At 41.8% G+C, this 27919-nt stretch overlaps 1 protein-coding gene across 1 annotated transcript; it reads left to right on the forward strand.

Annotated features, from left to right (window-relative positions):
* Positions 1-791: 791 nt before the first annotated feature.
* mfsd14ba (major facilitator superfamily domain containing 14Ba) lies at positions 792-27654 on the forward strand. Its single transcript, XM_041969534.1, has 12 exons — positions 792-1089; positions 6819-6917; positions 7017-7079; positions 7462-7589; positions 7770-7884; positions 12117-12335; positions 13266-13379; positions 15547-15618; positions 15820-15932; positions 17337-17434; positions 17590-17753; positions 25378-27654. The coding sequence occupies exons 1-12, from the start codon at positions 991-993 to the stop codon at positions 25645-25647; spliced, it is 1554 nt and encodes a 517-aa protein (XP_041825468.1). The 5' UTR covers positions 792-990; the 3' UTR covers positions 25648-27654.
* Positions 27655-27919: the final 265 nt, after the last annotated feature.

The raw sequence follows: 27919 nt of genomic DNA on the forward strand, positions 1-27919 counted from the left end.
TTTTCCTCTGTCACCACTCGTTTCTGGGCATGTTTTATTCATTCACACACACACACACACACACACACACACACACACACACACACACGCACACACACACACACACACACACACACACACACACACACACGCACACACACACACACACAGAAGGCCACAGCTCCTTACACGTGATTTCCCATCACCTCCGTCTGCAACGACAAAACCAACTGCGACGCGATGGCTTTTTCAAATTAAATACACATTGAGTAATTTTCTTTAAGGTTTATTTAAATTACATTAATTCACACAAAAAACGTTTTAAAACCGTTTTAAAGCGTAAACTTAAAATGCGAAAATTAGATTTTTTTTCAGATCTAATCCATTCTTATTGTGTTAGTCTAAAGATGATCCACTCATTGTAAACTAACCTGAAACACTTATCATAATGTTTTGATTTAATTTATCCCCTTCTTTAAAAATAATTCAATCAGCTCAGGTATTTTGATTTTATGGAATTATAATTTCTCTACAACATGTCCCAAAACAAAGATGGCATCATGATGAGTTTATACATTAATTTTCATGTTGAATTTTGTATTATCTAATATCAAATCTATAAATTTTCTGCCTGGTTGTGTTGACACTGTGAGGTTCACACACACATTCACACTGTCTATCTACAGCACACACCTTCACACTTTCTAGTGTGAAAGTGTGTGCTGTGCCAGCTCTTGTACTGAAATGAAGTCAGAGCCCAAACCGGAAGTCTCCTCCTGCTACAAGCTAGTTTGACCACGTCAGTGCGTTTAGCCGCTTTGGGTTGTAGCGGACCGTCGGGCTGAACCGGACGTCGGACCTCCAGGGAGACAAAGTGGATGATAAACCGTCACGTTTTATCGGTGTTATTGTTTTTGGTCATTTGTTCGGTTTAGCCTCTTCGGGGCTAAATAAAAAGGCATCCTGGAAGCACCCAGAGAACCGCGGATATCAACGCGGCAAGGATGCTTCATGAGTCGCGGCAGGTGTGAGGAGATGGTGGGGGACCCTCCGGCAGCCACCGGCCGAGTGGTGCTGGTCAAGAAGATCGTCATGAAGGACGGAGCAGTGGTAGGTGTACGACCCGCCATTTTATCATGTTTCATTACAATTTCAACAGGAGCCGTTGATTTTTCAGCACTGATTAAGAATATATTGAATATATATTATTAATATACATCAATGTTATGTTGAAATTAATTATTTTTAAATGACATAAACGGATAATTAATCCATTAAAACGGTTAGTTTATAATCCCAACGTTATAAGATTAAATGCATCAAAATAAATAAACGATATGTATGACATAACAAGGAATTAAAGCATGTGACGTAAATTTTAGATATTCAATTCAGCTTTAGCAAGCAGCCATTGTCTCTATTCTTAAAGCTATCTTATTGATAAAATATAATAACAATTATCTAATATAATAATCTTTAGTATATTTCAGAAACAGTAGGCGACGTATCGTTTCTTGTCTTGTTTTGGTGAACGCAGTGTGCTGAAAATAAATGGAAGAAATGTTGCGAGTGGAAAAGGGAGGAAATGAAGAATGAATGACTCCAGTAAAAACAAAAATATGAGCCGGAAAAGAGCAGATCTGGTCAGAAATGGCTGTGTGTTTGTGCAGGGCAGGTTTAATGTGGCCTCAGACGGCTCAGCTTAGCCGGGACAGATCCATTATCTGTTACATAACTGCTCTCAGGCAGGAATCCACACTGCAGATCCAACGCTCCGCAGCCTCCGCAGCTCTGTCAGCGTCCATTTTAGCATCCCTCAAAATGAACACACACACACACACACCAGCTAAGACTACCTATCATGGCAGTTTATTCTTTAATAGGAAGAAAACATCTGGGAAAGGGACATAAAAATATTACTGTCATCTCAAATATTGCCAGTTTTGTTGCTAAATGTCAATATACTGAATTTCTTTAAGTTCAGAGCTGCAAAACATAATTTTACACAAGTTCTCTTGATCAGGAATTTTTCCACTTCATTAAATAGTTGAATGGCAAAATAATCAAGAACATCTTGTAAGATCAATCGTGAAAATGACAACAATCACAAGTTAGAACCCCACAAACAGCAAATGTAAACTTATGTCTTTAACTCGTTCACTGACACAAGAAATGATATTTCTGTTTTTATCTCTTTAGTTTCATATGTGTAACTCAGATACAGGCTTAATGATCAGGTAGTAAATCTCAACCTTAAACTTAGGAAAGCCACTTTTTTCACTTCTGATACTGATCTCTGAGGTTTAGTACAGGCCGATACAAACACAGCGCTGAGTTACCTAACAAGTTGTGTCTCATGTATGAAAAAGACTGAGATCATTCTTTTGTGCAAGACAACATCAGACTTGACTTAAAGATGTCTTTCCTAATTTTAAAAAACAGATATAAATGTACTGAATTACTTATTAATTTAGCAACTGTGCACCAGTACAGCAGTCTTAAATTAACTTAAAAAATTTAATTTAAATTTGAAAACAGCCATGCTATATATATATATATATATATATATATATATATATATATATATATATATATATATATATATATATATATATATATATATGTATACAGATAATGTATTTTGTATAATGTATTTCCTGTATGATTGCCTTGTTTTACTGTTCTCTTTCTTGGGTGACTGTTATCTACCTGCCAAGCTGTTGCAGCAGCTAGATCACGGCACACACATGCAAGTGGCCACAGAATTAATCATTACATTATAATCGATTATGAGTTATTGATGCATCGATGCAGAATCGTCCACACCGCGATGCGTCGTAGAGGTGATTAAATTCAACACCCCTACCAGGCAGTGTAAATGGCCTGAAGAGATATTTTCAGTCAAAAGCTTTTTTTTTTGCTTGAATCCCTCCAATACTTCATGATACTTCCATAACAGTGACTTAAACTGTAAAACATAGTTCTTGTGTTGTTTTTATGTTTGTGAATCTGAAACAATCTGTAAAAAGTGGAAAAACCAACATGCCCAACATTAAAAGAGAGCAAAATGTGAATATAAATCCTCTCCTAAACCCCTGTAATGACTTTCCTTCATGCTGATGAAAATGAATAGTTCAGGGGATCAGTAACTCATTTTCTAAGTAGTCTAAAACTGTGTCAGTTAAAGCCATCATTAGTCCAACTAAAGATAGAAATAGTCCATTTTGCCACCTAAATCCCGTGTATCTGTGTCAGTAGGTTGGTGATGAGGGATGCTCCACCTTTCATACGCTCTGTTTTAAACTATTTTACATTCCTTTTGTCATGTTTACTGTGAAATATGGTAAAAATGTTAAAAAGTACATTTTTATCTCTTCTACAGACTCACTGATTTTTTTATTGTCATATTGGTTTGACTTTTCATGTCAGTATGGAAATCCAATGCACACATTTACATAAACCCACCTGTGATTTTACACCCAGGCGTAGCTGGTTTCATGCTTGTCCACGCTTAACCTTTTTATGGTTGAAGCACTAAGAAGATGATGGGCTCCAGGCTGTCAGTCTGTTTGAGGAGGGATCATAATGTTTTTTTATAGAAACAAAATTTTTGGTGTGTATGGGTGCAGGGACGACTCATTTCTGTTTGTCATTCCCTTTAATTCTTTAAATAAGATGGGTACCAGGTAGGTGGAGAAACAATGACAAACCTATGCTGTTGCTTGAGCTCATACTTGGCATTGATTTGCAATTTTTTTATGTCAGACCACCAGGAAGGCAAGCTTGAAAGATTCAAGATTCAGGATCTTTATTGTCATTATGCAAGCACATCAGAATTTTAAGGAATCTCTCGGCTTAGCACACATAAAAAAAAAATAGAAATCTGACTTGCACACATACATAATTAAAAAAATGAAGATATAAAATATATAAAAGATATAAGAACACTTCTATATGAACAGAAAATAAGAATTCACAGCAGACAGTAATGTTTACAGGATGGATACCGTGCATCCTAGTGCATGGATGGAGGTCTGTGTGTGTGTGAGAATGTGTGAATCTCAGTGTGTGTGGCTGTGGAGGGGGGAGGGTAAATGTTGAACTACAAACGGACCATTTGGTTCCCAGCTCTGGGCGGGTCAATCCACACTAGGAGCATATCAGGTGCAGAGCACCCATGAGTGTTCTCTTCCTAGCTGGACCCACAAGATCACCAAGTGACAGTAGAAGTGGAGAATCTTGTGATTCTCTGGGATAGGGAAGAGCGGCCTAATTGAGGCGACCTCCCTGGTCCGGGGTGAACAGGGCCTCTCTTGGTGGCGAGTCTGGATACGACTGTCTACTTGAGTTGCAAGCTAAATGACTCCATCTAAGCTCAAGAGGTCCTCTTCCCGGGGGCTCCTGTGGGGGTACTCCGGGAGTATGGAGTGCCGGACCAGTTTATATTTCATGTATTCGGATAATCTGTGCAGAAAAACATCACATAGGGCTGGCTCGGTCCACCTACTGTGGCTGGCTCTGATGTGAAAATCAATATAATAATCAGCAACAGTTTGATTTCCTCCTCTTAGCCCCGGTAATCCGCTTGGTATCTCAGACCCACTTTTCTTGAAACCGAAAACCATAACTCGGTGGCAAACAGGTTGAAGGAGCCACAGGCTGGGGACTGCCTCTCCCACTCCGCCACTCCCCATAACCGTGCTCTGCCTGTCCGGTGGTTGGTGACAAAGACCACCTTTGCTTGTTCAGAGGCAAAAGTACGTGACTGCAGGGCAAAAAGAAGAGAACAGTTGGTGAGGAAAGAACTACAGGTGTCACGATCACCATCATAACGTTCTGGGGTCCCCGCTCAAGGTTCCGGATCGTCCCTGGGAACAGGCAAGGTGGGAACAGGCGTGGCAGCTGGAGGGTCGGGTGGGGAAGCTGTTCACCAAAGGGGCTGTGACAGCCGAGTTACTTTTTGCTGAAGCCGTTCATCGAGAGCTATGAGGGCTTGATTGTGAAACCCGGCTGCTTGTCTTGCTTCCGTGACTGATGTAGACAGCAGAGCTTGATGTTACCGCAGGGTGCCCTCTATCGACTCCAGGTCACCCAGCTGGAGTCGAGTGGTGAAGGGCTGTGTGCTGGTCCATGTTTAGCCAGATTGTACTGTAACGGGATGGTGTGGACCCAAGTGCAACACAGGGAGACTGAGGAAAAGGGAAGAACAAACTTTATTATGTTTCACACTGAGTCTGGTGGACGGGTTGGTACCGCAGTGGGGATTCAGGTGGAATCCATCATGACCAAGCTTGTTTCCTCTGACTGTGGGGATACAGAACTGGTGCGCAACCAGAAGTCCAGGAAGCAGTAACAAGATGGTGAGAACAGTAGCAACAAAGCGGAGACTCACTGTGGTAGTTTGTCCTTTCGGATCAGGGTGGGTCCAGTTACTGAACGGGGCTGAGACAAACGACAAGGCCAGCAGCAGGCAGGGTCGAAGCCAGAGAATCGGAGACGAGGTCGGACAGCGATCCAGAACAGGGCTGGGGCATGATGCTGTGGTCAGGAGCAGGCAGGGTCGAAGCCAGAGAATCAGAGACAGACACAGAATCAGAGAGTCAGACAACAAGCAGGGTCGGCACCAGGGAATCAGTCCAGGAATGAACGCTGGAGAGTCAGGCAGGTTGCTAAAAGGAATGTGGTGTTGTCACCGTCGTCGTCTTCTTCCTTCTCCAACTGGAGAATTGTTCTCAAGGTTCCAGTTGCATTGTCTCTGTACCAACACTGGTGGTCACAGCAGTAGCCTGGATTCCTGATAAACACACGTGTGTGTAGTTGTTTATAGGTTGCTGAAAAAAATCGTCAATTGTCAAAATAATAATCTAGTTGTGTACCGTGTTATAATCATACCTGTGCTGCGTACGTGGGTTTGAACGTTCCCAGAGAAAACTGTTGCTGCAGATGTGAATGATGTCCGGTTTGAGCGCTGGGTGCCTGCTGAAGGCTGTGATGCAGCACACAGTGTTTGGAGGTTCAGTCTGGCTGCCATGTTTGTGAATGTTTTTGTGTCCTGGCCAGTAGGAATCCCAGAAGTACTCTAAAAATAATAAGATAAATAATAAGACCCAGCTTTGTGTCGTCTTATTAAATGGGACAGGGCAGCCATGGTGATCCTGGCCTCCCCATGTACCTCTATTGTTCCACGTGGCTAATCAGCTGGATGTTTTTAGCCTGGTTGTTATGTTTGTAGCACTTCATTTGTGTGGATCGCTAACTTTCTGGTCATCATTACATGTGTTACCTGCTGGTAGCGATCAGGTAAAGTAAATGTGGTTAATTCCTTTAGTTTGACCGTTTCTCACACAGCTGTCAAAAAAATACAACTTATTTGGTTTTAGTTGCAGCTTGTGGCTCAGGATCGGAAACGCGGTCCTTGATTTTAGGAACAGACCCTCCTTTCAGCTAAAGCCTGGTAGCAAATCCCTCGTTGTACCAGCTCGTATTCATGCAGCCGTCTTTGGTGAAGCACCGGCCACAAATACAACGTTGGTGCAACCCAGAAACAACCTCCATCCACTGCTGTCTAACCGTTGTTTCCTTCAAGAATTTGAACCAGGAAGTAGAGGAGTGGCATCAAAACAAAGCCAGACGTTCCAGGATGCCCTTATTTTACACGAGAATATCCAGGCTGTAAAGATTTTGTTGAACAAGGTGTTTTGTCTTCATTTTCAGCCTTTCCCTGATCTCTGGTTACACATTATGAATATTTTATGGCATTTTATAGTTAAATTATTGCACATTTCTCCTTTAAGTTCCTAATCCTAAAAATATTTTCTTCTTTTTAAACTTGTTTCCAGCCTCAGCAGGGTATTGGCAGGCCCAGCGTGTATCATGCCGTGGTGGTCATCTTCCTGGAGTTCTTTGCTTGGGGTTTACTCACCACGCCGATGCTCACCGTGAGTCACAGCTTTCTGACTGCAAGATGCAGCTCCACTTACATCCTGTTTCTTATTTACAAAGTGTGTGGATTTATGTTTACGTTCATGCTTTTTCAGGTTTTACACGAGACATTTCCTCAGCACACGTTCCTGATGAACGGCCTCATTCAGGGCGTAAAGGTAGGAACTTTTAACTCTGTTTATTGGTGCATTTTAAAAGTACTGAAGTGATTAAAAATACCAGATGTTTTTTAGGGCTTATTATTTAATTTGATTACAATTATCTTGTCAACAGTTCGATTAGCTTAGATTCTCTGATGCATCATGTTGCATCCTCAGTTTTCTTTTTTACTGCACGTTGCCTCTTTGTTCATCAACGAACTCAAGTAGGCAGATAATTATTAAATATTATTAAACTCCCTGTTTATTTATAATTATTTCAGAAATCAGTCTGAATGTCCTGATATTGACAAACATCATGATCATCAGGATTTTATGCAGTCTGTTAGTTTTATTTGTTTATGTCCATGTTTCAGTGTTGTTTTGATTGTTCCTGTTTAAGGGTCTGCTGTCATTCATGTCTGCTCCACTGATCGGAGCCTTATCGGACGTTTGGGGCAGGAGGTCCTTTCTTCTGATCACTGTCTTCTTCACCTGTGCTCCCATCCCCTTGATGAGGCTCAGCCCCTGGTAAGGCTTCTGGTTTGTTGGCTCATCAAATCAGACTTCTGTATCCTTGTCCAGCTGGATGTTTACTTTTTGTTTTTAGAGATTGTTTGTTAAAGGAGGGATTTGGACTTATGAGTCGAAGTGTCAGTCTAAATGAAAGTTAAAGTTGTACAAGCTCTGATGGATTTTTTTATCCTCTAGGTGGTATTTTGCAATGATCTCCATGTCTGGAGCTTTCTCCGTCACCTTCTCAGTCATCTTTGCTTACGTTGCTGATGTAACAGATGAAAGAGAGAGAAGTACAGCCTACGGTCTGGTAAGGAAACTCATGTCTATGTACAGTTTACAAAGATGCGGACACAGATTTACACTGGGACGGTTTCCAGCTGAGGATGTCATGATTCTAAATTTCGGGTCGTGAGGCTATCGCAGCAATTAGCAGGAACAGTCTGTCACAGAGTAAAGTCACATGAACACGTCTTACAGGTCTTGAAGATTTATTTCCATCTTTTTATGCCAATATAACAAAAAAGAAAAGAAACCTCAACATCTCATTCCAACTAAACCCCATCTGCTTTATAAACAATAAAAAAGTTATAGATATTAACTCTCGATTTCTCTGAGAAAACAGATGGAAAAGGCTACACAGCTTCTACCAGGACCTGGGAGGCTTTTTCTGGAAACTACATTATAAAAATAGTTCTGAATAGTTTCTTTTGAATCTTGAGTAGAGAATTTAGTAACAGAAAAATCATCCAGTTAGCTTTGACTTGCAGATGTCCATTAGCAGAATAGCTGCTGTTTGACACATTAATAATACTGGAAGTGGAAATACTGGTGGGAATTACTTCCCCACTGCTGTACTTTCCCACTCTAACACAACTCTTCTGCTACTGAGATGGAACAAAAACAAAGCAACTTCAGCGATAACATGCAGATGTTTAACTTTGTTTTCGTTCTGAGCTGCCGATGTGGGGTGGCAGTGGCTCAGGCGGTAGAGCAGGTCGTCCAATGATCGGAAGGTCAGCGGTTTGATTCCCGCTCCCGCAGTCATCTGTCGTTGTGTCCTTGGGCAAGACACTTAAGCCTCCTTGCCTCCAGTGTTGGCATCGCTGGTGTATGAATGTGTGGATGAATGTTCGGTGATGGTCGGAGAGGCCGTAGGCGCAGACTGGCAGCCACGTTTCCGTCAGCTTGCCCCAGGGCAGCTGTGGCTACACACGTAGCTTACCATCACCAGGTATGAGTGAGGAGTGGATGAATAATGGATTCACAATGTAAAGCGCTTTGGGTGCCTTGAAAAGCGCTATATAAATCTAATCCATTATTATTAGACATAATCTTTACGGAAATGATGATATTGAGGGATCTTAATGATTAATTTATCATGGCTTTTAATACAGCAATTGAAATCAAGTAATTGCGACATCTCTGCCAAGTAAAAAGCTCCTTCTAGTCTGATGTAAAGGGGAGTGGTAGCGAGACCTTAGATAAAATATGGCAATATTCTCTCATTTTCCTCTCTCATTTTGCTTCCCAACCAAGCTGCTGCTCTCTTTTCCTACTCGGCCCACGGTGCATAAATATGCTTGGCCAAAAACTCACTTATTTCTTCACAAGCAGAAATAACAACCCCTTTTGAAGATCAGCTCCACCCTCTAGCTGTGACGATAAGCCCTTCACTAAGTCGCCTTTGCTCATTTCCAAACCAAACAATTTCAACAGGTAGACTGGCAGCACCTGTGGGAGGGATGCACCAATACTAGTATTGGGTATCGGTCTGATACCATATGCATGTACTTGTACTCGGTATTCATAAAAGTACTCCAATACTACAAAAGTAATGTCTGTGAAAAAACAAGTGTTGTTAAGTTTAACACGTTAATGCAAAGAGATTAATCTGTGTAACTGATGGGCAATTTTAAAAAATGCATTAAACACAAAAACCACTAAACCGAAACGAGGCTGAAGACCATGTTAGCAAACGTTATAGCTGACCACAGATCAGTCCTGCTCTCCGAGCTCAAAACGCCTTCCAAGAACTGAGCAACAAATTGCACCAATCAGAGTCCAATCAACCGTTGGTAGCCACCGCAACAGTCGTCACTAGAAAAAAATGCTGACACTGTTTACCAGAGGCTGGTAGAAACTTGATGCACTCAGCTTCAAACTAATACAAGGAAGCTAAATGCTAAGCTAACTGTCCTGGACGGGAGAAACAGACGTCACCACATTCAGCTGATTGGGCTCCACAACAAAATGTAAGGTCCACAACTTATGCAGTTCTTTTCGAAACTTCTGCAAGAAAAATCTTCTCTGCTGCATGAAAACTCCACCGGGCTCACTGCAGCACAACCCTCAAACCAAAGCTCAGGGAAAACCGCAGCTTTTATCCTCCTCTTCACCCACTTCAGAGAAGGGAACGGCTAGCCCGGGAGGCTCGGAGGAGAGGTACGCCGCTATTCCAGGGTCATTCGTTCAGAGTTTATGAAGACTACTGTTCAGAGGGGATCGACCAGAGGAAGGAATACAAGAAAGTGATGTCCTCCCTTTACAAGATGGTATTGAGGTCATCTCTCCTGTAGCAGAATCCACAAAAAACACTTTATCCTCCTTATTTATTAAAATTCTGACAGTTTTCCAACCTTACATTTAGGCTGGAAAGGATGGCTGCAGGATGACTCATATATCACACAATTAACCACTCACCACTCACCAGCGAAGTGTAACAGGATTTATAAGTACTCATATCAGTAATCAATATCGGCAAGTACTCAAATGTAAGTAATTGTACATGTACTCGGTTACAACATGTAGACATGCATCACTGCTGCAGTCATGGTGTAGATCTATAATTCTGTAAATGAGTGATGGTTAAATTTATTTGTCAGACTTGATAGAAAATCGGATGTATTGATGGATGTTCCTCTATCTGACGCCATCTTGCATTCATTGATGGCTTGACCGTACAGACCGTACAGAACTACTAGTTACTGATTATTTGACCCAGTTACTTTCATAGTTGCTTTCACTGTATTTGTGATTCTGTAATTAGACTGAACGGTTGATGTGCCGAACCTTGCAGACATACCGTATCTGATGATGTTACCAAGAACAGCTTTATAGAAAATGACCCCAAACAGTCTGAGTCTGCAGCTGCATGATAAACATGTACACTCCAGCACAGGGTATAGTAGTATATTCACTTTTGGAAATCTTTATTTTTGGATTTTAAAAGCATTACTTGTGTGAGGTCCATATTGTAGTCACATGGAGTATTACTGTTACCATCTTTTTTTATTACTGTACCATAACCACGAATCTGCCTCCGCCTAAGAACAGGGCAGTGGTTTAAATGCTTATTTATTTTTAAAATAATCTCTTTCATATTTTAAAATTGTGTAAATTTTTACTTCTAAGCAATTTAGAAAAAAAAGTTTTTAGTATAGAAATAGTCGTAGATTCAACAGAACCTTATTGTGTAAAAAGGTGTAACGTGTTCTGTTCGATAATTGTGTTGAAATTTCAGATCAATTATAGCGGTGTCCATTGAGGAACACCTTAAAAATGTTCCAGCTCAGGATTTATTTTGCCATCAATCCTGGATTTAATATAAATAAAATATTAAATATTAAAAAGCAAAACAAAAAAAAAAAAACAAACAACAGAACGTGTGTGGATGGAGAACATCCAGAAAAAATGGCAATGCAAGAATATTTATCACCATGACAATCTCCGCTATTTACTGAGTCTAAAACAACTATTTAGAGGTCAGCAGCTTATATCACGTGGCAGTTTTTTTGTTTCCTTCCAGCTTCTCTGTACCCGTCACCACCTCCTTTCAGAAGTCTGCTACACCTTTGGATTGTAGGTCCACATTGTTCCACCTGCCTTGCTGGCTGTTACTCTGCTACATGCTCCTCTGCCTGCTGTTTGGGTTTCAGTGCACTTCTTGATTATGATGATGTGGACATTTATTCCTTCAAGTTTCCATATACTGTAAAATACAGCATTGATCCATCTCTGCATACCACCCTTCACAGAATACTTCCACATTATCTGATCTAGACCATCAGGAAACCAAACATAGAACAAAATCCTGTTCGGTCAACCACCTGTGGCCGAAACAGGTAGAAATGATATTTCCTTTGTTTTTACATGCTAAAATCTTAAAACTAGTTTTAATCAACATTCACATAGTTACTTTTAGGAAAAGTCAGAGACCGGAAAAGCTTCATGATTCTTTTTAACAGTTACTGAAAATGCACATTTGAAAAGGGTCAAAATGACCATCTTGTGTTTAGACTAATACTTTTTTTCTTTACTGACTAAAACTAGACTAAAACCTTTTTGAATTTTTGTCAACTAAAGCTGGACTAAAACTACCACAAATAGAAATGAATAAAATGTGACTAATACGCGTTTTCGTTCAAAAGACGAAGACTAAAACTAAAACTAAGATGGATGTCAAACAACGCTGTTGGTGCTTAGAGTGTTAACTTGCCCACCCCGTAAAATTCCTCCTTTTATGTCCTTTGAACCTTCTAGGTGTCGGCCACCTTTGCAGCCAGTCTGGTGACGAGTCCTGCCATTGGGGCGTACCTGTCGGCCTGGTACGGCGACAATCTGGTGGTTCTGCTGGCCACACTCATTGCTCTGGCCGACATCTGCTTCATCCTCCTGGCCGTTCCTGAATCTCTGCCCGACAAGATGAGGCTCAACACGTGGGGAGTGCCCATTTCCTGGGAACAGGCTGACCCCTTCGCTGTCAGTATCTGATAAATGATGCTACATTATTTGATTTTTCTGCTTGAACGATTAGCTGAAAGCCAATGAATCTGTTTCATCTTATAGTGGCATGAAGTTCTTATCAATGATGTGATTTTCTTCTCTGTTTTTAGACACAGTTTGTAGAGTGGAGACGTAAAGCTACCTCAACATTCCTCAACTCAGTAACTTTATTTTCATAGTTTGATTGTAAGATCTGTTATAAAATCATACTGGTGGCTTGTTTATGACAGAGTATTAATTAACCAGATGATTACTTAGATCTATTTGACAGGCTGTAATGTTTGTCTTTGGGTCTTAAGGCCCATTTATGGTCCCTTAGGTGCGTAAATAGCGACGTTTACTTCAAACATTGTCGTGCATCGCTGTCGTCACACTTCCATGCTTCTTTTATGTTGCCGTGGATGTAAAGTCAAATTCTCCACTAGTGGGCAGTGCTGAGTTCAGAGTTCACTCCTGCGAGCTGACGTCAGTTTAAGACACTGTTTGGCAGCGGTAATGCTTCCCTAACACACCCTAAACATTTTTTCAAAAGCTCGTGCAATTTCTAGAGTTGTTGTGCTCATCTTCATTCTTCTTCTGCTTTTTTGTTCACTTTCTGATTCTCTTCTTCTTCTCTGGTTTGTTCTTTCCCTGGTCACATGATGAGCTATTCTGCTCAAAATTGCCCCTGGATTTTCTGGTAATCTTCCGCCTTCTGCGTCAAGCGACAGATTGCTAAACTCCCTGAAAACGGACCAAATTATGTGTATAACCAACGTAGAAGACGGACAAAACTCCGTCTTCTGCATTGTGCATAAATGGGCCTTTAGGTGTTTGATTATTAATTGTCGATTAATTAATGGTCTGACAGTGCCGGTGTTGTCTTTCCTGTGCCTCTGTCCTTCTCTCTGTCTGTCTCTTATACAGTCTCTGAGAAAGGTCGGCCAGGACTCCACGGTTTTACTGATCTGCATCACCGTCTTCTTGTCTTACCTGCCGGAGGCCGGACAGTATTCAAGCTTCTTCCTCTACCTCAGACAGGTGGGAACCAGTGATGTTCTTCAACTCCGTTTCTCCAGCTTTACTTCTGCTACTGTGCTGCATCATGGTTTTATTTAACATGCTCAAATCAAACTTTATTTATAAAGTGCTTTTCATGACGAAGGCAACACAAAGTGCTTTATGATACGAAAAGCAATTTATGCATATTAAAATAAAACAACCTTCACACACCAAAATAGATAACACAGCAATTAAACAAAAAAAAAAACACTCATTATATTCTCTTTCACACACAGTCGCATGTTTATACATGCATATACACACACAAACAAGGCAGTTGCCCCCGTCCTACAAACATAACTCCCTAATTTCTGTCTCTACACCGAATGTAGGTATAAAATACTAAAAGTAATAAGCATCTGGCTTGATAACACTGTAAGGAAACAATATCACGGGGATCTGTACACACCAGGAGTCAGTCCACCCATGACCACAGAGGCTGCCTCCATAGCAACCTCCCAGGTCAGGGCAGGCTGGGGTCTACACCACAGCCGTAAGGCTGCAGGGCAGGACCCCAGCCACCCAGACAAGGGCGATCACCTCCAGAACAACCCCCAGACTGAGCAGGCAAAACTTCCATGAGGAAAACACAGGAGTTAAAACAAAGATTAAATAACCTTAAGACACAAGAACAACTAATAGCAGCAATAAAAAAAGTACACATAAAGGACTTCATAAAATAATGTAAATATCTGCGTATGGAAAGGTTGCTGATTTTACATTCATCATCTGTGATGATGAATACTTGTTCGAATTATGTGTTTGGGTATGTGGTATGCGTGTCCACTTTCTTGGACCACATCAGAGCATTTTACCTACAATCAAACCTGCAGTAACCATATTATCACCTCCTCTCTTAAATCCGATGTCTTTCCCTCTGCTGCTAAAGAAACCCACACTCAACCCAGCCCAGGTTGAAAACTACCGGCCGGTCTCACTGCTTCCATTCATGTCTAAACTACTAGAGCGTGCTGTCTTCAGTCAGGTCTCACAGTTCCTCCAAGACAACAACTTGTTAGATCCATATCAGTCTGGCTATAGACAAGGCTGCTCTACTGAACCTGCTCTCCTGTCAGTTACTGATTCCCTATGGCTTTCCAGATCCGCTGGTCAATCCTCAGTTCTTATACTGCTGGACCTGTCTGCTGCCTTTGACACGGTCAACCATCATATACTGTTCTCCACACTCTCGGAGCTTGGCATTTCAGGATCCGTCCTCTCGTGGTTTATGTCCTGGGGCCCCTTGGAAGTCCCACAGGGTCTCAGCCCTCTCATTCTCCTCCACCTTGGGAGGTGTTTCCCATTGTGGCCTAAGGATCTCCAGTCCGTACTCTGCACAGATGTTTCTGTACACTATGCCGACCACATGGTTGTGAGGCTCCATGTATTCTTTGCCTGCCAGTATCTTGCAGCCTGCTGTGAGGTGCTGGATTGTTTCAAGGGTCAATAAATCGAAAATTCACTAACTGGAATCTAAACTTCCTGGTCCAAATGGTCAAACACTAAAGCACATGTCTTTGAAGTTAGGTAAAGAGACTATGAAACATAAATCACGCTCTGTACATATTTTAGGTTTGTCTAAAACTTTCCTGTCTGAACCCAATTTCAGACACCAACTCTGAACAATAGTCTGATTATTTAGTTGCACAAATGAAAAAGAGGGGGGTCATTTCATGAACAAAAGACCCACCTTTTTAGCTTAGCTTTTAATTTTATTTGATCTTAATTTATTTTATATAATTTCATATTAATTTAATTCAATTTTGTGACATATATTTGTATATATATATATATATATGCACACATACACACACACACATTGCGATTACCAAGTTTGTCTCAGTGATAAACAGGAAAAGTAAATGATACAGCTGCATTTTAACACAATAGAAATATAAATGTGACAGAAAATTATTTTATAAATATTTTTGTAGAATAGCTAAAAAAATAAAAAGCCAAGTAAGATAAAAAAAGTAATGCATCACTGTAAAAAATGGTATATATATATATATAAAAAAGAGCCTTTTCTTTAATAATTCATGAATCAGAGGGTTAAAAATCCTCATCTGTTCTGAACTGCAGTAATGTTTACCTTTTATAAATATAAAAGTGATAATAATGAAAACATTCCTGTCTCTACGTCCAGGTCATAAACTTCTCCTCCACCACCATCGCTGTTTTCATCGGAGCGGTGGGCATTCTGTCTATAGTAGCACAGGTAACAGACACACGTACCATCATTCCTAGTTTTACATATTTAAATCTGATTCAGCTTTTATAGTCAGATGTGAAATCTGGTTATTTAATTGTTAAGTAACCAGATTTCCAGATTGTTTTTACCTTATTACAAAGACAATAATTGATACTGTTTTCTAACATTTCTTACAAAATCCCTGTTTCCTTTCCCCAATCTATTCAGACTCTCTTCCTCACCCTGCTGATGAGAACTCTGGGTAATAAAAACACTGTTCTGTTGGGTCTGGGTTTCCAGATCCTCCAGCTGGCCTGGTACGGCTTTGGATCAGAGCCATGGTAAGACCTTAGTGTGTATGTGTGAAGATACCCTTATATTTGCAAATTTCCTCTGGGTTTAATAAAGGTTTATTTCATGTTCAAATGCTAGGTTTTCATGAGCTTAAAAACACGAAAAGACAAGGACATCTCTTGTCCTCAGCCCTCAGGTTTTCTGTTGGATTTAGATTCCAAGTTCTGGCCAGAAGATTTAAAACCTTAAATATTCTTCAGGTGAAGCTTTTCTTTTGTTGATCTGGATGTCTGCTTAGGGTCATTGTTATGTTGAAAGGTGAAATTTCTATCATCAGCAGCCTCCATGAACAGTTTTCATCTTTTCATCAGTTTTGGTTGGGACGTCCAGTTCTGTGCAATGTCCACATTTTGACGGCTGTCTTCACTGGCATAACAGAGATGTGTATACTTTTTATATCCATCATAATACCTCAAAGAGGATGAGGAAGTTCATGAAGTGTGAGATCAAATTACTGATCACACAGGTGAAGAAAAAAAAACAAAAAACAGAAGATGGTGCACACCAGCAGAGAGGGCAGTGTATTCAGGCTGGACACATTTACATAGTCCAGTGATCGTCATTTTCATCCAGTAGATCATGAAGCAGAAACTGGTCCAGTATCAGAAGATACCATCTAACTCAGAGGGTCATAGTGGTGAACATAGCGGGAGGAAAAATAAGAGTGGAGTGCAACATCTCCCAGCACAGCATCAGACGACTTTATCCTGATTTTTTTTTTGTCTGTAAAGAGATGGATCTTGTGGATTCTTTGGAAGAAATAGCTTCCAGAAATTCCCCATCCATTTTCCACTGTTTTTACGAGGTCAGGTTGCAGAGGCAACAGGTTCAGAAGGAGAGGGACACCCAGACACCCTTCTTCCAGGGACACTCTCCAGCTCCTCCCGTGGCATCTTAAGGCCAAGAGGGATATACAGGATAATCTCTCCAGTGTGTTCTAGGTCTCACTCAAGATCTTGTCTCAGTTGGGTCCTCTTAAAACACCTCCAATCAGGCTGCATCCTAATCAGGAGTCCGTAATACTTCAGCTGACTCATTTTAATACGAAGAAGCAGTGACACAACACCCCCCAGCTTGCACCCTGTCCCTGAGACTGAACCCCACCAACCTCTGAAAGAAATTCATTTCACTCATTTGACCCAAAGGGAGCACTCCACCAATTTTCTCTCTGATGGAAGCTGGACCTCATGGCTTGAAGAGACCAACACCACCACATCATCTACAGATAAATCATCTGAACAAATGGCTCATTAATTTACTGTAAAAGCTGAGTAAATAATGTAGAAATGTTATTCTGGAAATGTTTTAAATGTTTTAAAAGCAACCTTCTTTAAAACTATCACATATACACAACCATAACCATATACCTGTGTTTGTGTTTGTGTTTTCAGGATGATGTGGGCGGCCGGTGCTGTAGCAGCAATGTCCTCCATCACCTTTCCAGCAGTCTCTGCTCTGGTGTCTCAGTCTGCTGATCCTGATAAACAAGGTGACAAAGAACCCCTTCAGATCAGCAGGCCAGAGGCTTTTTTAAAGAACTTCTTGTTGCTCAAAGAAGCCTTGAAATAAAACCGCTACTGAAAATCATCTGCAGACTCAATGTTCAGCATCAGCAACAGCTCTGTTTCATCCTCCCCTCTGCAGGTGTTGTCCAGGGGATGATCACTGGGATCAGAGGTCTGTGTAACGGTCTTGGTCCGGCTCTGTACGGATTTATCTTCTTTCTTTTCAACGTGGAGCTCGACACCATGGACCCCATCCAGGCAGACTACAACATCGACCCGTTGCCTCTGCACAGTCCCACCGAGGTACAAAGCTAAACCTGCTTCTGACACTGTGTACACTGTTTGAAACTGCAGGCTTTAGTTTTCCAGCAACATGCCAAGGTTTTGCAGCAGGAAATAAAGGAAATTTAATCATTTAATTAAGTAACTTGTGCTCTAGTGTGGGCTGTCATCACATTACAATCAGCTGAGTCATCTGCCAGTGGCATGAGAAAAATGCAGCTTTTTCTCTCAGCCAAACACATTATTCACCAATCTGTTGAGCAAGGCTTGGAAAATGATTGGTTGGAAATTCCTACGCTAGACCACATAAAACAGAGCAGAGGTAAGCGGTAGGGATTAGCTTGTAAATGTAGGCTACAGCACGTTCGTTTTGTTGGAAGGATTGAGGGTAAGTTTGTGAAACCAGTTGTCCTGATTGATAAATGATTTTAAAATAAATACAGACATGGACAAAACTGTTGGCATACCCTCTGTTAATGAAAGAAAAACCCACAATGGTCAATGAAATAACTTGAAACTATCTAAAATAATAATAAATAAACAGTTACTGACAATTGAACAATGAAAATCAGACATTGCTTTTGAATTGTTGTTCAAAAGAATCATTTTAAAACACAAACTAATGAAACTGGCCTGGACAAAAATTAAAGCACCCTTAGAAAAGATTGAAAATAATATGAGCATAGGGACATGTTAAACTAAGCCATGTCTTCTAATTAGCATCACAGGTGTCTTCAAACTTGTGATCAGTCAGTCTGCCTATTTAAAGGATGACAAAGAGTCGCTGTGTGGTGACATGGTGTGTACACTGCTGAACATGGACATCAGAAAGGGAGAGAGAGGTTTCTCAGGAGAGGAGAAAGAAAATCATAAACTCAATGATGTTTACAGGTTTTCAATGTGGTGAGTCCTCGGCACCCACAGGTGGGAATTTGAGTGGGTCCCTGGGAAATTCAACGGGTCTCCAATTAAAGCAAATGTTTCTACTATTTCTTCTATTCTTCTATTTCTTAAATAGTAGTGTTAAACTTCTCTGGTGGTGGTATGCTATGACGTGGTTATAATTAACGGACATATTCATGTATGTAAATGAAATTAAAGAAATAAAATTCCAAAATCTGAAAAGGCCACATACCAATAACAAATACCACAGAGTTATTACCACAGATCAATCATACCATAAACCAGTTCTGAATATCACTCTTCCTGTAACTGATGCCAATGTTTTTTTTATGAACACAAACCAATCAAACAACAGGCACCATGAACAACAACAACTTGTGATTCACCAGTATCGCCCTTTACACATATGACAAATCTCAGTATTGTTTATTTACATGTGTTGACAACACTTTAGAGAAGTTCTTTCTGACATTAGCTCTGTTGTCGACCAGGAACCAGCCAATCAAAGGATACGACACATCACCCACAGCCTTCACCTCTGGAGTCTCAAAACTCCAGTGAGTGAGGATTGTTTAGCCGAGCATTTAATGACAGAATTGAGGGTCTGTGGTCACTGCCGTGTAGACATTGGTCCACATATGTGTACACAGTGCAGGGTTTCCCACATAGACCAATGTGTGGAGCAGCACCACAGAATCAGCTCCAAGCCTTTATTGTCATTATGCAGAGTACAATGAGATTTAAAAGCAGCTCTGTAAATGTGCGTCCCAGTTCAGGGTCTGCACACTTTGAAGTGCGGATGCATCGTCCACATTAAACATTAAAAGCATGTTTGTTAAATGGTGACATTAAAATTCAGTAATGTTTGATATTTGTGGGTTTTAAGGGGTTAATGACGTGTGTACCGGCTGGAAAACAACAGAGCCAAAGACCGTGTTGTTTTTTTTTTTTACTGTTGGTGTTTTCCCGTCGGTTTTAACATCCACTGAAGTGTCCTACGAGTAATTTCAGAGGTTTAAGTGATTAAACGTCCTGTGTTGTTGCTATGGGAAATTCTTGTAGACTAGGTAGGCTGTCCCATTTCACGAACGTTAAGCAGACTTCGAAGTGTGTAGACTACAAAGGACACTCTGTAGCCTACGGAGTCTACACACTCCGAAGTGTGCAGACCCTGAATTGGGACACACCTATTGTAGTAAGATTTTTTTTCAGAAGTTAAAATAAAGAACACAAGCTAAGAACACAATATAAATAGCAGCTATAAAAAGCACTCAAGACTCAAAATGAATGAATTGCATGTGTATGAGTAAGTTTCGCCAAGTTTCACGCGGTGGGGCCGGTTTATCAGAAAGTCCTTTATCCAGGTGGGTGGTGGGAGCCCCAAATAGGATAGTTTAGGGACTGTTTGGGATTATTGTGTTGAAGGCTGAGCCGAAGTCAGTGAAGAACATCCTGACGTAGCTCCCCTCGTGCTCCAGGTGGCTCAGTGCTGAGTGCAGAGTGATGGCGATGGTGTCCTCAGTTGACCCGTATGCCCAGTATTCAAACTGGTGCGGGTTCAAGGTCGGAGGGAGGCAGGCTTTGATGTACTGTAGGACGAGTCTTTCAAAGCACCAAGTAATGACTGGGGTGAGTGCTACCAGGCGGTAGTCATTGAGGCTGTAGATGCCTTTTTAGGGGCTGGGATGGTTGTGGCAGATTTCAGACAGGACGGGATGCCGGGTTTTTACCAACGATAGGTTGAAGATGTCAGTGAAGACCTGTGAGAGCTGATGGGCACATGCTCGAGCCCTCTTCCAGGTACTCCATCTGGACCTGTAGCCTTTGAAGTATAAATATAGACCATTTACCATATGGCTTTAGAGCTACTTTTGTTTAGTTTTTTTTGTGTGTGTGTGTGTGTGTGTTTCTGGTACTTTGGTTGTTGTTGTGATACATGTTTGTTTATTGCATCATGACTGCGAGACAGCCTACCAGAGAACCTCAGGGCTGCAGACCCTGTTGCTGTTTTTAAAAGTGGCTCAAGCTTAGCTTATAGCTGAATTTGTTTTGATTATCTTTAGATCTTCACTTATCTAATAATAATTATTTTTTCTATTTGTTTTAAGTGCCACCTATTTATGTGGCTCTCCGTACACAGCTTTTATGAAAACGTTTTACTTTACTTTTATCTTTAATTTTTCATTTTCCTGAGCTCCTTTATCTGTATTTTTATTCTTGTCACTATTATCAGTTCTTATTGTTTATAAGTTTATTTATTTAAGTTTATTTATTGATATTTTTATACTTTAGTTAAGAGACAGTAACTAGGGATGGAGTTCATGTTTGTATAGAATGGGGTGTGGGCGGGTGGGGGGAGGGAACATGCACTTTGTATGTGTGTGAGTTTGTGTGAAAGAGACTATGAGGTGTGTTCTAATTTCCTGTTATATACTCTGGTGTGTGAAGGATTTTAAATTCTGTTTTTAATATGCATAATTTGTTCTTATTATGTAAAACACTTTGTGTTGCTTTGTGCATGAAAAGCACTCTATAAATAAAATTTTAAAGTGCAGGACAGAAGTATCCGGAGGCGGCACGAATGCTGCCAAGTTTAACAGCAGCAATTTTATAAAGCATTTGGGTTGTCATCACATGACAGAGAATGAGCTGGTTGCCTTAAAGCCCCAGTGTGTAAGAATGACTCCCCTCTAGTGGTGCACTAATGTAATGCAAGCAACCGAGTAGCGCTCTACTGGAACCTCACTGTATAAATGCGTTATTATAACTACGGAAGCCATAGAGAGTCATAAATGTGAAAATGTCAACATCTCTCCAAAGTTTAAGTGTCCTGTCAGGTGATGAGGTACAGAACGATATATAACTCTGCTTTTTTAATGCCGATAAGTTACACATGCTACTGCTAATCCTGTAGGTGGGGCACAGAGGCGAGCGCCTGGTGGCTGGGCCTTTGCCCATGGGGCCCAGTGACATGGGCTTCTCCTCCCGTGGGCTCACCACCTGCAGGAGGGGCCATAGGGGTCGGATGCAGTGTGAGCTGGGCAGCTGCCAGAGGCGGGGACCCTGGCGGTCTGATCCTCGGCTTCAAAAGCTAGCTCTAGGGACGTGGAATGTCACCTCTCTGGTGGGGAAGGAGCCTGAGCTGGTGCGCGAAGTCGAGCGGTTCCTGCTAGATATAGTTGGACTCAACTCGATGCACGGCTTGAGCTCTGGAACCACTGTCCTTGAGAGGGGCTGGACCCCCTTCCTGCGAGCAGGTGTGGGCATGCTCATTGCCCCCCGACTTGGCACCTGTACACTACCGTTCAAAAGTTAGGGGTCACTTTGCCATGGGATTCAATAGGGAACTGACCCCAAACTTTTGAACGGTAGTGTACGTTGGGGTTTACCCCGGTGGACGAAAGGGTAGCCTCCCTCCGCTTTCGAGTGGGGGGACGGGTCCTGACTGTTGATTGTGCTTATGCACCAAATAGCAGTTCAGAGTACCCACCCTTTTTGAAGTCCTTGGAGGGGGCGTTGGAGAGCACTCCTTCCAGGGACTCCTTCGTTCTGCGGGGGGACTTCAATGCTCACGTGTGCAATGACAGCAAGACCTGGAGGGGCGTGATTGGGAGGAACGGCCCCCCTAATCTAAATCCGAGTGGTGTTTTGTTGTTGGACTTCTGTGCTTGTCATGGATGTCCATAACGAACACCTTGTTCAGACATAAGAGTGTCCACTTGTGCACTTGGCACCAGGACACTCTAGGCCGCAGTTCGATGATCGACTTTGTAGTCGTGTCGTTGGACTTGCGGCCGCATGTTCTGGACACTCGGGTGAAGAGAGGGGTGGAGCTGTCAACTGATCACCACCTGGTGGTGAGTTGGCTCAGATGGTGGGGGAGGATGCCGGTCAGGCCTGGCAGACCCAAGTGTGTTGTGAAGATCTGCTGGGAACGTCTGGCAGAGTCCCCTGTCAGAAAGAGTTTCAACTCCCATCTCCCGCAGAGCTTCAACCATGTCCTGGTTGAGGCGCGGGACATTGAGTTGTGTTTTGTGCCTCTGTTGTCAAGGCCAGCCGCAGCTGTGGCCGTAAGGTCGTCGGTGCCTGTCGTGGCGGTAACCCCTGAACTCGTTGGTGGACACCAGCAGTAAGGGATGCCGTCAAGCTGAAGGAGGAGTCCCATCGTTGTGAGGCGGTGGAAGGAATACTTCGAAGACCTTCTCAATCCCACCAACACGTCTTCCGATGAGGAAGCAGAGTCTGGGGACCCTGGTGCTGGCTCTCCCATCTCTGGGGCTGAGGTCGCTGAGGTGGTTAAAAAGCTCCTCGGTGACATGGCCCCGGGGGTGGATGAGGTCCCCCCAGAGTTCCTTAGGGCTCTAGATGCTGTAGAGCTGTCTTGGCTGACAAGCCTTTGCAGCATCATGTGGACACCGGGGACAGTTCCCCTGCACTGGCAGACTGGGGTGGTGGCCCCCCTCTTCAAAAAGGGGGTCCAGAGGGTGTGCTCATACTACAGGGGGATCACACTCCTCAGCCTCCCCGGTAAGGTCTATTCAGGGGTGCTGGAGGGGAGGGTCCATCAGATAGTCGAACCTCGGATTGAGGAGGAGCAGTGTGGTTTTCGTCTCGGTTGTGGAACAGTGGACCAGCTCTACACCCTCTTCAGGGTATTTGAGGGGGAATGGGAGTTTGCCCAACCAGTCTACATGTTCTTTGGGGACTTGGAGAAGGCATTCGACTGTGTCCCCCTGGACTCCTGTGGGGGGTACTCCGGGAGTATGGAGTGCTGGACTCGCTTGTACGAGCTGTCTGGTCCCTGTACGACCGGTGTCAGAGCTCGGTCCGCATTGCCGGCAGTAAATCAGAATCGTTTCCAGTGCGGGTTGGACTTCGCCAAGGCTGCCCTTTGTCACTGATTCTGTTCATAACTTTTATGGACAGACTTTCTGCCGAGGTGTTGAGGGGATCCAGTTTGGTGGCCTCAGGATTGGGTCTCTGCTCTTTGCGGATGACGTGGTTCTGATGGCTTCATTGGGCCGTGATCTTCAGCTCTCACTGGAGCGATTCGCAGCCGAGTGTAAAGCGGCTGGGATGAGAATCAGCACCTCCAAGTCCGAGACCATGGTCCTCAGCCGGAAAAGGGTGGAGTGCTGTCTCCGGGTCTGCAATAGGGTCCTGGCCCAAGTGGAGGAGTTCACGTATCTCGGGGTCTTGTTCACCAGTGAGGGAAGGATGGAGCGGGAGATCAACAGGTGGATCGGTGCAGCGTCTGCAGTGATGCGGACTCTGCATCGGTCTGTTGTGGTAAAGAAGGAGCTGAGCCAAAAGGCAAAGCTCTTGATTTACTGGTTGATCTACGTTCCTACCCTCACCTATGGGCATGAGCTGTAGTGACCAAAAGAACAAGATCACGAGTACAAGCTGCCGAAATGAGTTCTCTCCGCAGGGTGGCCGGGCTCTCCCTTAGAGATAGGGTGTGAAGCTCAGTGATCCGGGAGGTTTATCTTCTCAACGAGGTGCGGTGCTGTGCAGACCCTCTCATACGAGGCTTGGTCTTCTCGCAGCAGCAGCTGCATTCAGACGATGTTCACCTCTGTTTCATGACCAGGCTGAAAATGAAACGTACAAAGCTGCTGCTGGAGGATCCTTCGCTGACTTACCATCACAGTAACGTCTATTAATGAAGAGTGTGGAGAAGTGTTGTGACTTGGTCCAGACTCCTAATTAAAAAAACAAAATGCTCTTAAAAAAAAACTGAACTAAAAAAACAAAGAAAATATTGACAGAATTATTATTTTATTTTACTTATTGTATATTTTATTTATTTATTTTTACTGTTCTAAAATTTTAGGTTGTCTTTATCAATTTTTGTTTTTATGGCAGCATCCATTATAACTACATGTACCAGGCTGATGATACTAATTAGCGACTTCTAGGACAGCCAATAGCTGCTGTTCTTACTGAGGAGTGGGAACAGTGGCTGGAAGAGCATCAGTCCCTGAAGATGTTTATTACCAGGAACTACATGGACCAGTCATACCATGCTCTGTGGGGGGATGATGGGGACAAAGATGTCATTCTGCTTCGACTACAAAGTGAAAATCAAATCAAATCAAATCATCAAATCTGATTTGATTCTACAAGTTTTATGTCTACTTGTTTTGTATTAGTGCGTCCAGTAAAATGTGTTTTTTATGTCAACTGCAAAAAAATGTGAACTGTAAACTTTGTAATTTCTGAATTTATTGTTCAAGTATTTATAACTAATACAGTGAAAATGAGAGCAAATGTGAATATTTGCTATGCAAGGCGGTTTCAGTGTGCACCCCTAAATTCTCTACTTGCGCTCCTAAAAATTTAAGTTGGGGGGCCGCTGTGCTCCTCGTAAAAAAAGTCTGTCTGGAGCCCTGCACCTACCTTGGTGACAACAGACTCCAAGTATGGAGTCAGAGCTGAGAGATCAGCACAAGGGACACTGGTGGAGCAGTGGGGACCAAATAAAAACACTTCACTTTTACATTCATTAAAATTCAAAAGGTTAAGATCCATGACTTAATATCACTAAGACAGCCAAGAAGGGGTTGAATAGAGTGACCATCAGACGCTTGAGGGGGACATAGATCTGACAGTTGTCATATTAATTGACTGTAAATAAATTAAATAAAGTGAAAAAAAATGTTTCCCATCAGAAAATAATATTGTATTTCAGAAGATGAAAACTAAAAGAAAGCAATGTCTCCTTTTCTTTGTCTCTCAGCGAGCGCTCATCCCCGGGCCGCCCTTCCTGCTTGGAGCCTGCACCGTGTTCATTGCCTTCATCGTCGCCCTCTTTATTCCTGAAAAAGTCTGCTGCTCCTCCTCGTCCGAGCTCTCCCTCAGCGAAAAGCCTCGTCCAGACAGTAAAGAGTCCATGTCCTCGCTGGCTGGAGTCCACATCAACACGCCGCTCCCTGGCAGCGACGAAGACAGCCCTCCCACCGCCAGCGATGAGGACTTCGAGCCGCTGCTGCACGACAGCATCGTTTGAAGGACAGATAGACCGCAAACACCACGATTTTATGGACATTTTGTTACAAAAGCAGAGCGGGTACGTTTTTTTTTTTTGCCATGGGGCTGTACTAAGTGTACTTTTATTGTCAGAAGATTGTGATTGACAAGAAGAAGCTCCTCTGCATTGTCTCTTTCCCCGGGACTAACATTTAGGTGTTACGGCAGGAAAGATGCTTCTTTAATGTTGAAGCGCTATCTAACAGCTCCTGGATGAAGAGCAGAAAACGACCATCTGACCGACTGGAAGGGGGCGGGGCCAACAGGCCGTTGTTTGAGTGAAGGACCAGCTCTTCTTTTTTATGTTTTTAATAGAAAGATGTGATAACATGTTTTGGATTGGCTCACTTTAAATCACATACATGGAAAGAGAAGTTTGAAGTTTCTGTGGAATGATTTTTGTTCATTTTAGGTTTAAAGTTATTTTTGTGATTTAGTTGTACCTTTTGGAAGCTGTGCTAAATGCTGTGGTTTATTTGGACATTTTTCAAAAGGAACATTTAAGGCAGCCAACCTGTCAGTGTTGATTTATTCTATATTATTATTATAACTTTGTTTTTTGTAAGAGTTTTTGTTTTGTAAGAGGTTTTTATTCTATCAAAGTGCACCGTATCTTACTTGCTATTAGCTATCAATGCTAACTGTGTATGACTGTGATGAGCTTGGAGATGAATCGGACCTCCTGAAATTCAGCGTGTCACTTTTAGGTTTACCTTCAACGCTGAAGAACAATGACAACGCCTCAAGAACATCTGAAGTACATACATTCTGGATAATATATAAATAAACCGAAAGATACCAAATTAATACCAAAAGACTAAAAAATGAGGGGAACTCAAATGAGAACCAGTTTCTTTTTCCTTTTAGTTTCACCAGTTAATGTCCTCATTAGTACCTCTACCTCTCAATATATGCATTTTAAAAATTACTTTCAGCCTGAATTTTCTTTTTGCTGTATTTTTATATCAGAGTTACTTTATGAAAGTGCCACTAGCTACTGGCAGTGGAAAATCTTCTCAGATTTGAAGAAAAACCATGTTTTTCAGCTCCTGATAGGTCAGGCGTGACTAATTTGACATTAACATGTTGCTCATCTGAGGTTTTCTCACCTGGTAGCAGTGATATTTCCTGTGAATAAACTTGTACATGAAGAGATTTGTGAGAGCTTTATAGGAGATTTCAACAAATCCTGAAAGAGTTTAAGAGATATAACTGCCCGCGTGTACAAAGATGGCTGTTTCTTGACTTAAAATGTAAATGCACTTTTGAATGACATCCTAGTTTGTATGTAGTGTAACTTAAGTGTTGCATTGGCTTTTCAGTGTAGATTCTTTCATCCCGGACACAGAAATCGAGAACAATTTGACTTCTTTTTCTGGTTCTTGAAAACGAGAAGCCTTTTTTGCTGTGGAGGCTGACATGAAGGTTTTCTTGAGGTGCGTGTAGCTCATTGGTACAGTCGTGGATGAGAGTTGAATTCCTTTTGCAGCTAAACGTTATGTAACACCAACATCATGTCTTTTGTCCATTTTAAATTACACTGACAAATTTTCATCTGTGATCAGTTTATTTACATAAACACTTTTTCTGTGTTTGTCATTTTGGTTCATGTCATCTACATGAAGCAAAGAAAAACTTGGATTTTGAAATCAAATTCAACAGCATTGCTTCTTTTCTCTTGACACTTGAGTCTATAATGAACTTTCTGTCCCACTTTTCTGTTGCTTGTGTTCCTGCAGCTGGAACATAGGATCAGTAACAGTATATGAGCACATGTTATTTAATTTTTTTAATTTTTTTTGTTCTGTTCACTTATTTAAGCAGCAATTAAACAGTCAACAATGTAAATATTGTATATCATATGGATGTCTGTACCTGTAAAGAAATGAGATGTACAAGGGTCACTGTTGATAAATTGTCTGTCTCGTCTGGATGTGTACAAGCCAGTTGTTGGTTATTGGATATTAAACAGTTCAACCATGTTTTACATCTGCATTATTAAAGCCTCTTTCTTATCCTAGCTACTAGTTGTTGTTCTAGAAAACCCTTAATCAAAAGACCATGTGCTAAAACATGAAGACATTCTTTCATGATCACAAAATCGTGATATCGATGCCACACACACACACACACACACACATATATTCTCTTAGAAAAATTTCTTAATAAATTTAATAATACATTTTATATATAAAGTGCTTTTCAAGACACAAAATATTTACAGCTGGAAAAAAAATAAAGCAATATATAAA

The sequence above is a fragment of the Melanotaenia boesemani genome, chromosome 19 (assembly GCF_017639745.1).
Source record: "Melanotaenia boesemani isolate fMelBoe1 chromosome 19, fMelBoe1.pri, whole genome shotgun sequence".
Classification (NCBI taxonomy): domain Eukaryota; kingdom Metazoa; phylum Chordata; class Actinopteri; order Atheriniformes; family Melanotaeniidae; genus Melanotaenia; species Melanotaenia boesemani.

Excerpts from the sequence above, each read along its gene's own strand:
- mfsd14ba (XM_041969534.1), top strand. The coding sequence starts at position 991 with ATGAGTCGCGGCAGGTGTGAGGAGATGGTGGGGGACCCTCCGGCAGCC. Across the intron at positions 12,336-13,265 it reads AACAGGCTGACCCCTTCGCT|TCTCTGAGAAAGGTCGGCCA; the intron begins GTCAGTATCTGA and ends TCTCTTATACAG. Across the intron at positions 13,380-15,546 it reads TCTTCCTCTACCTCAGACAG|GTCATAAACTTCTCCTCCAC; the intron begins GTGGGAACCAGT and ends CTCTACGTCCAG.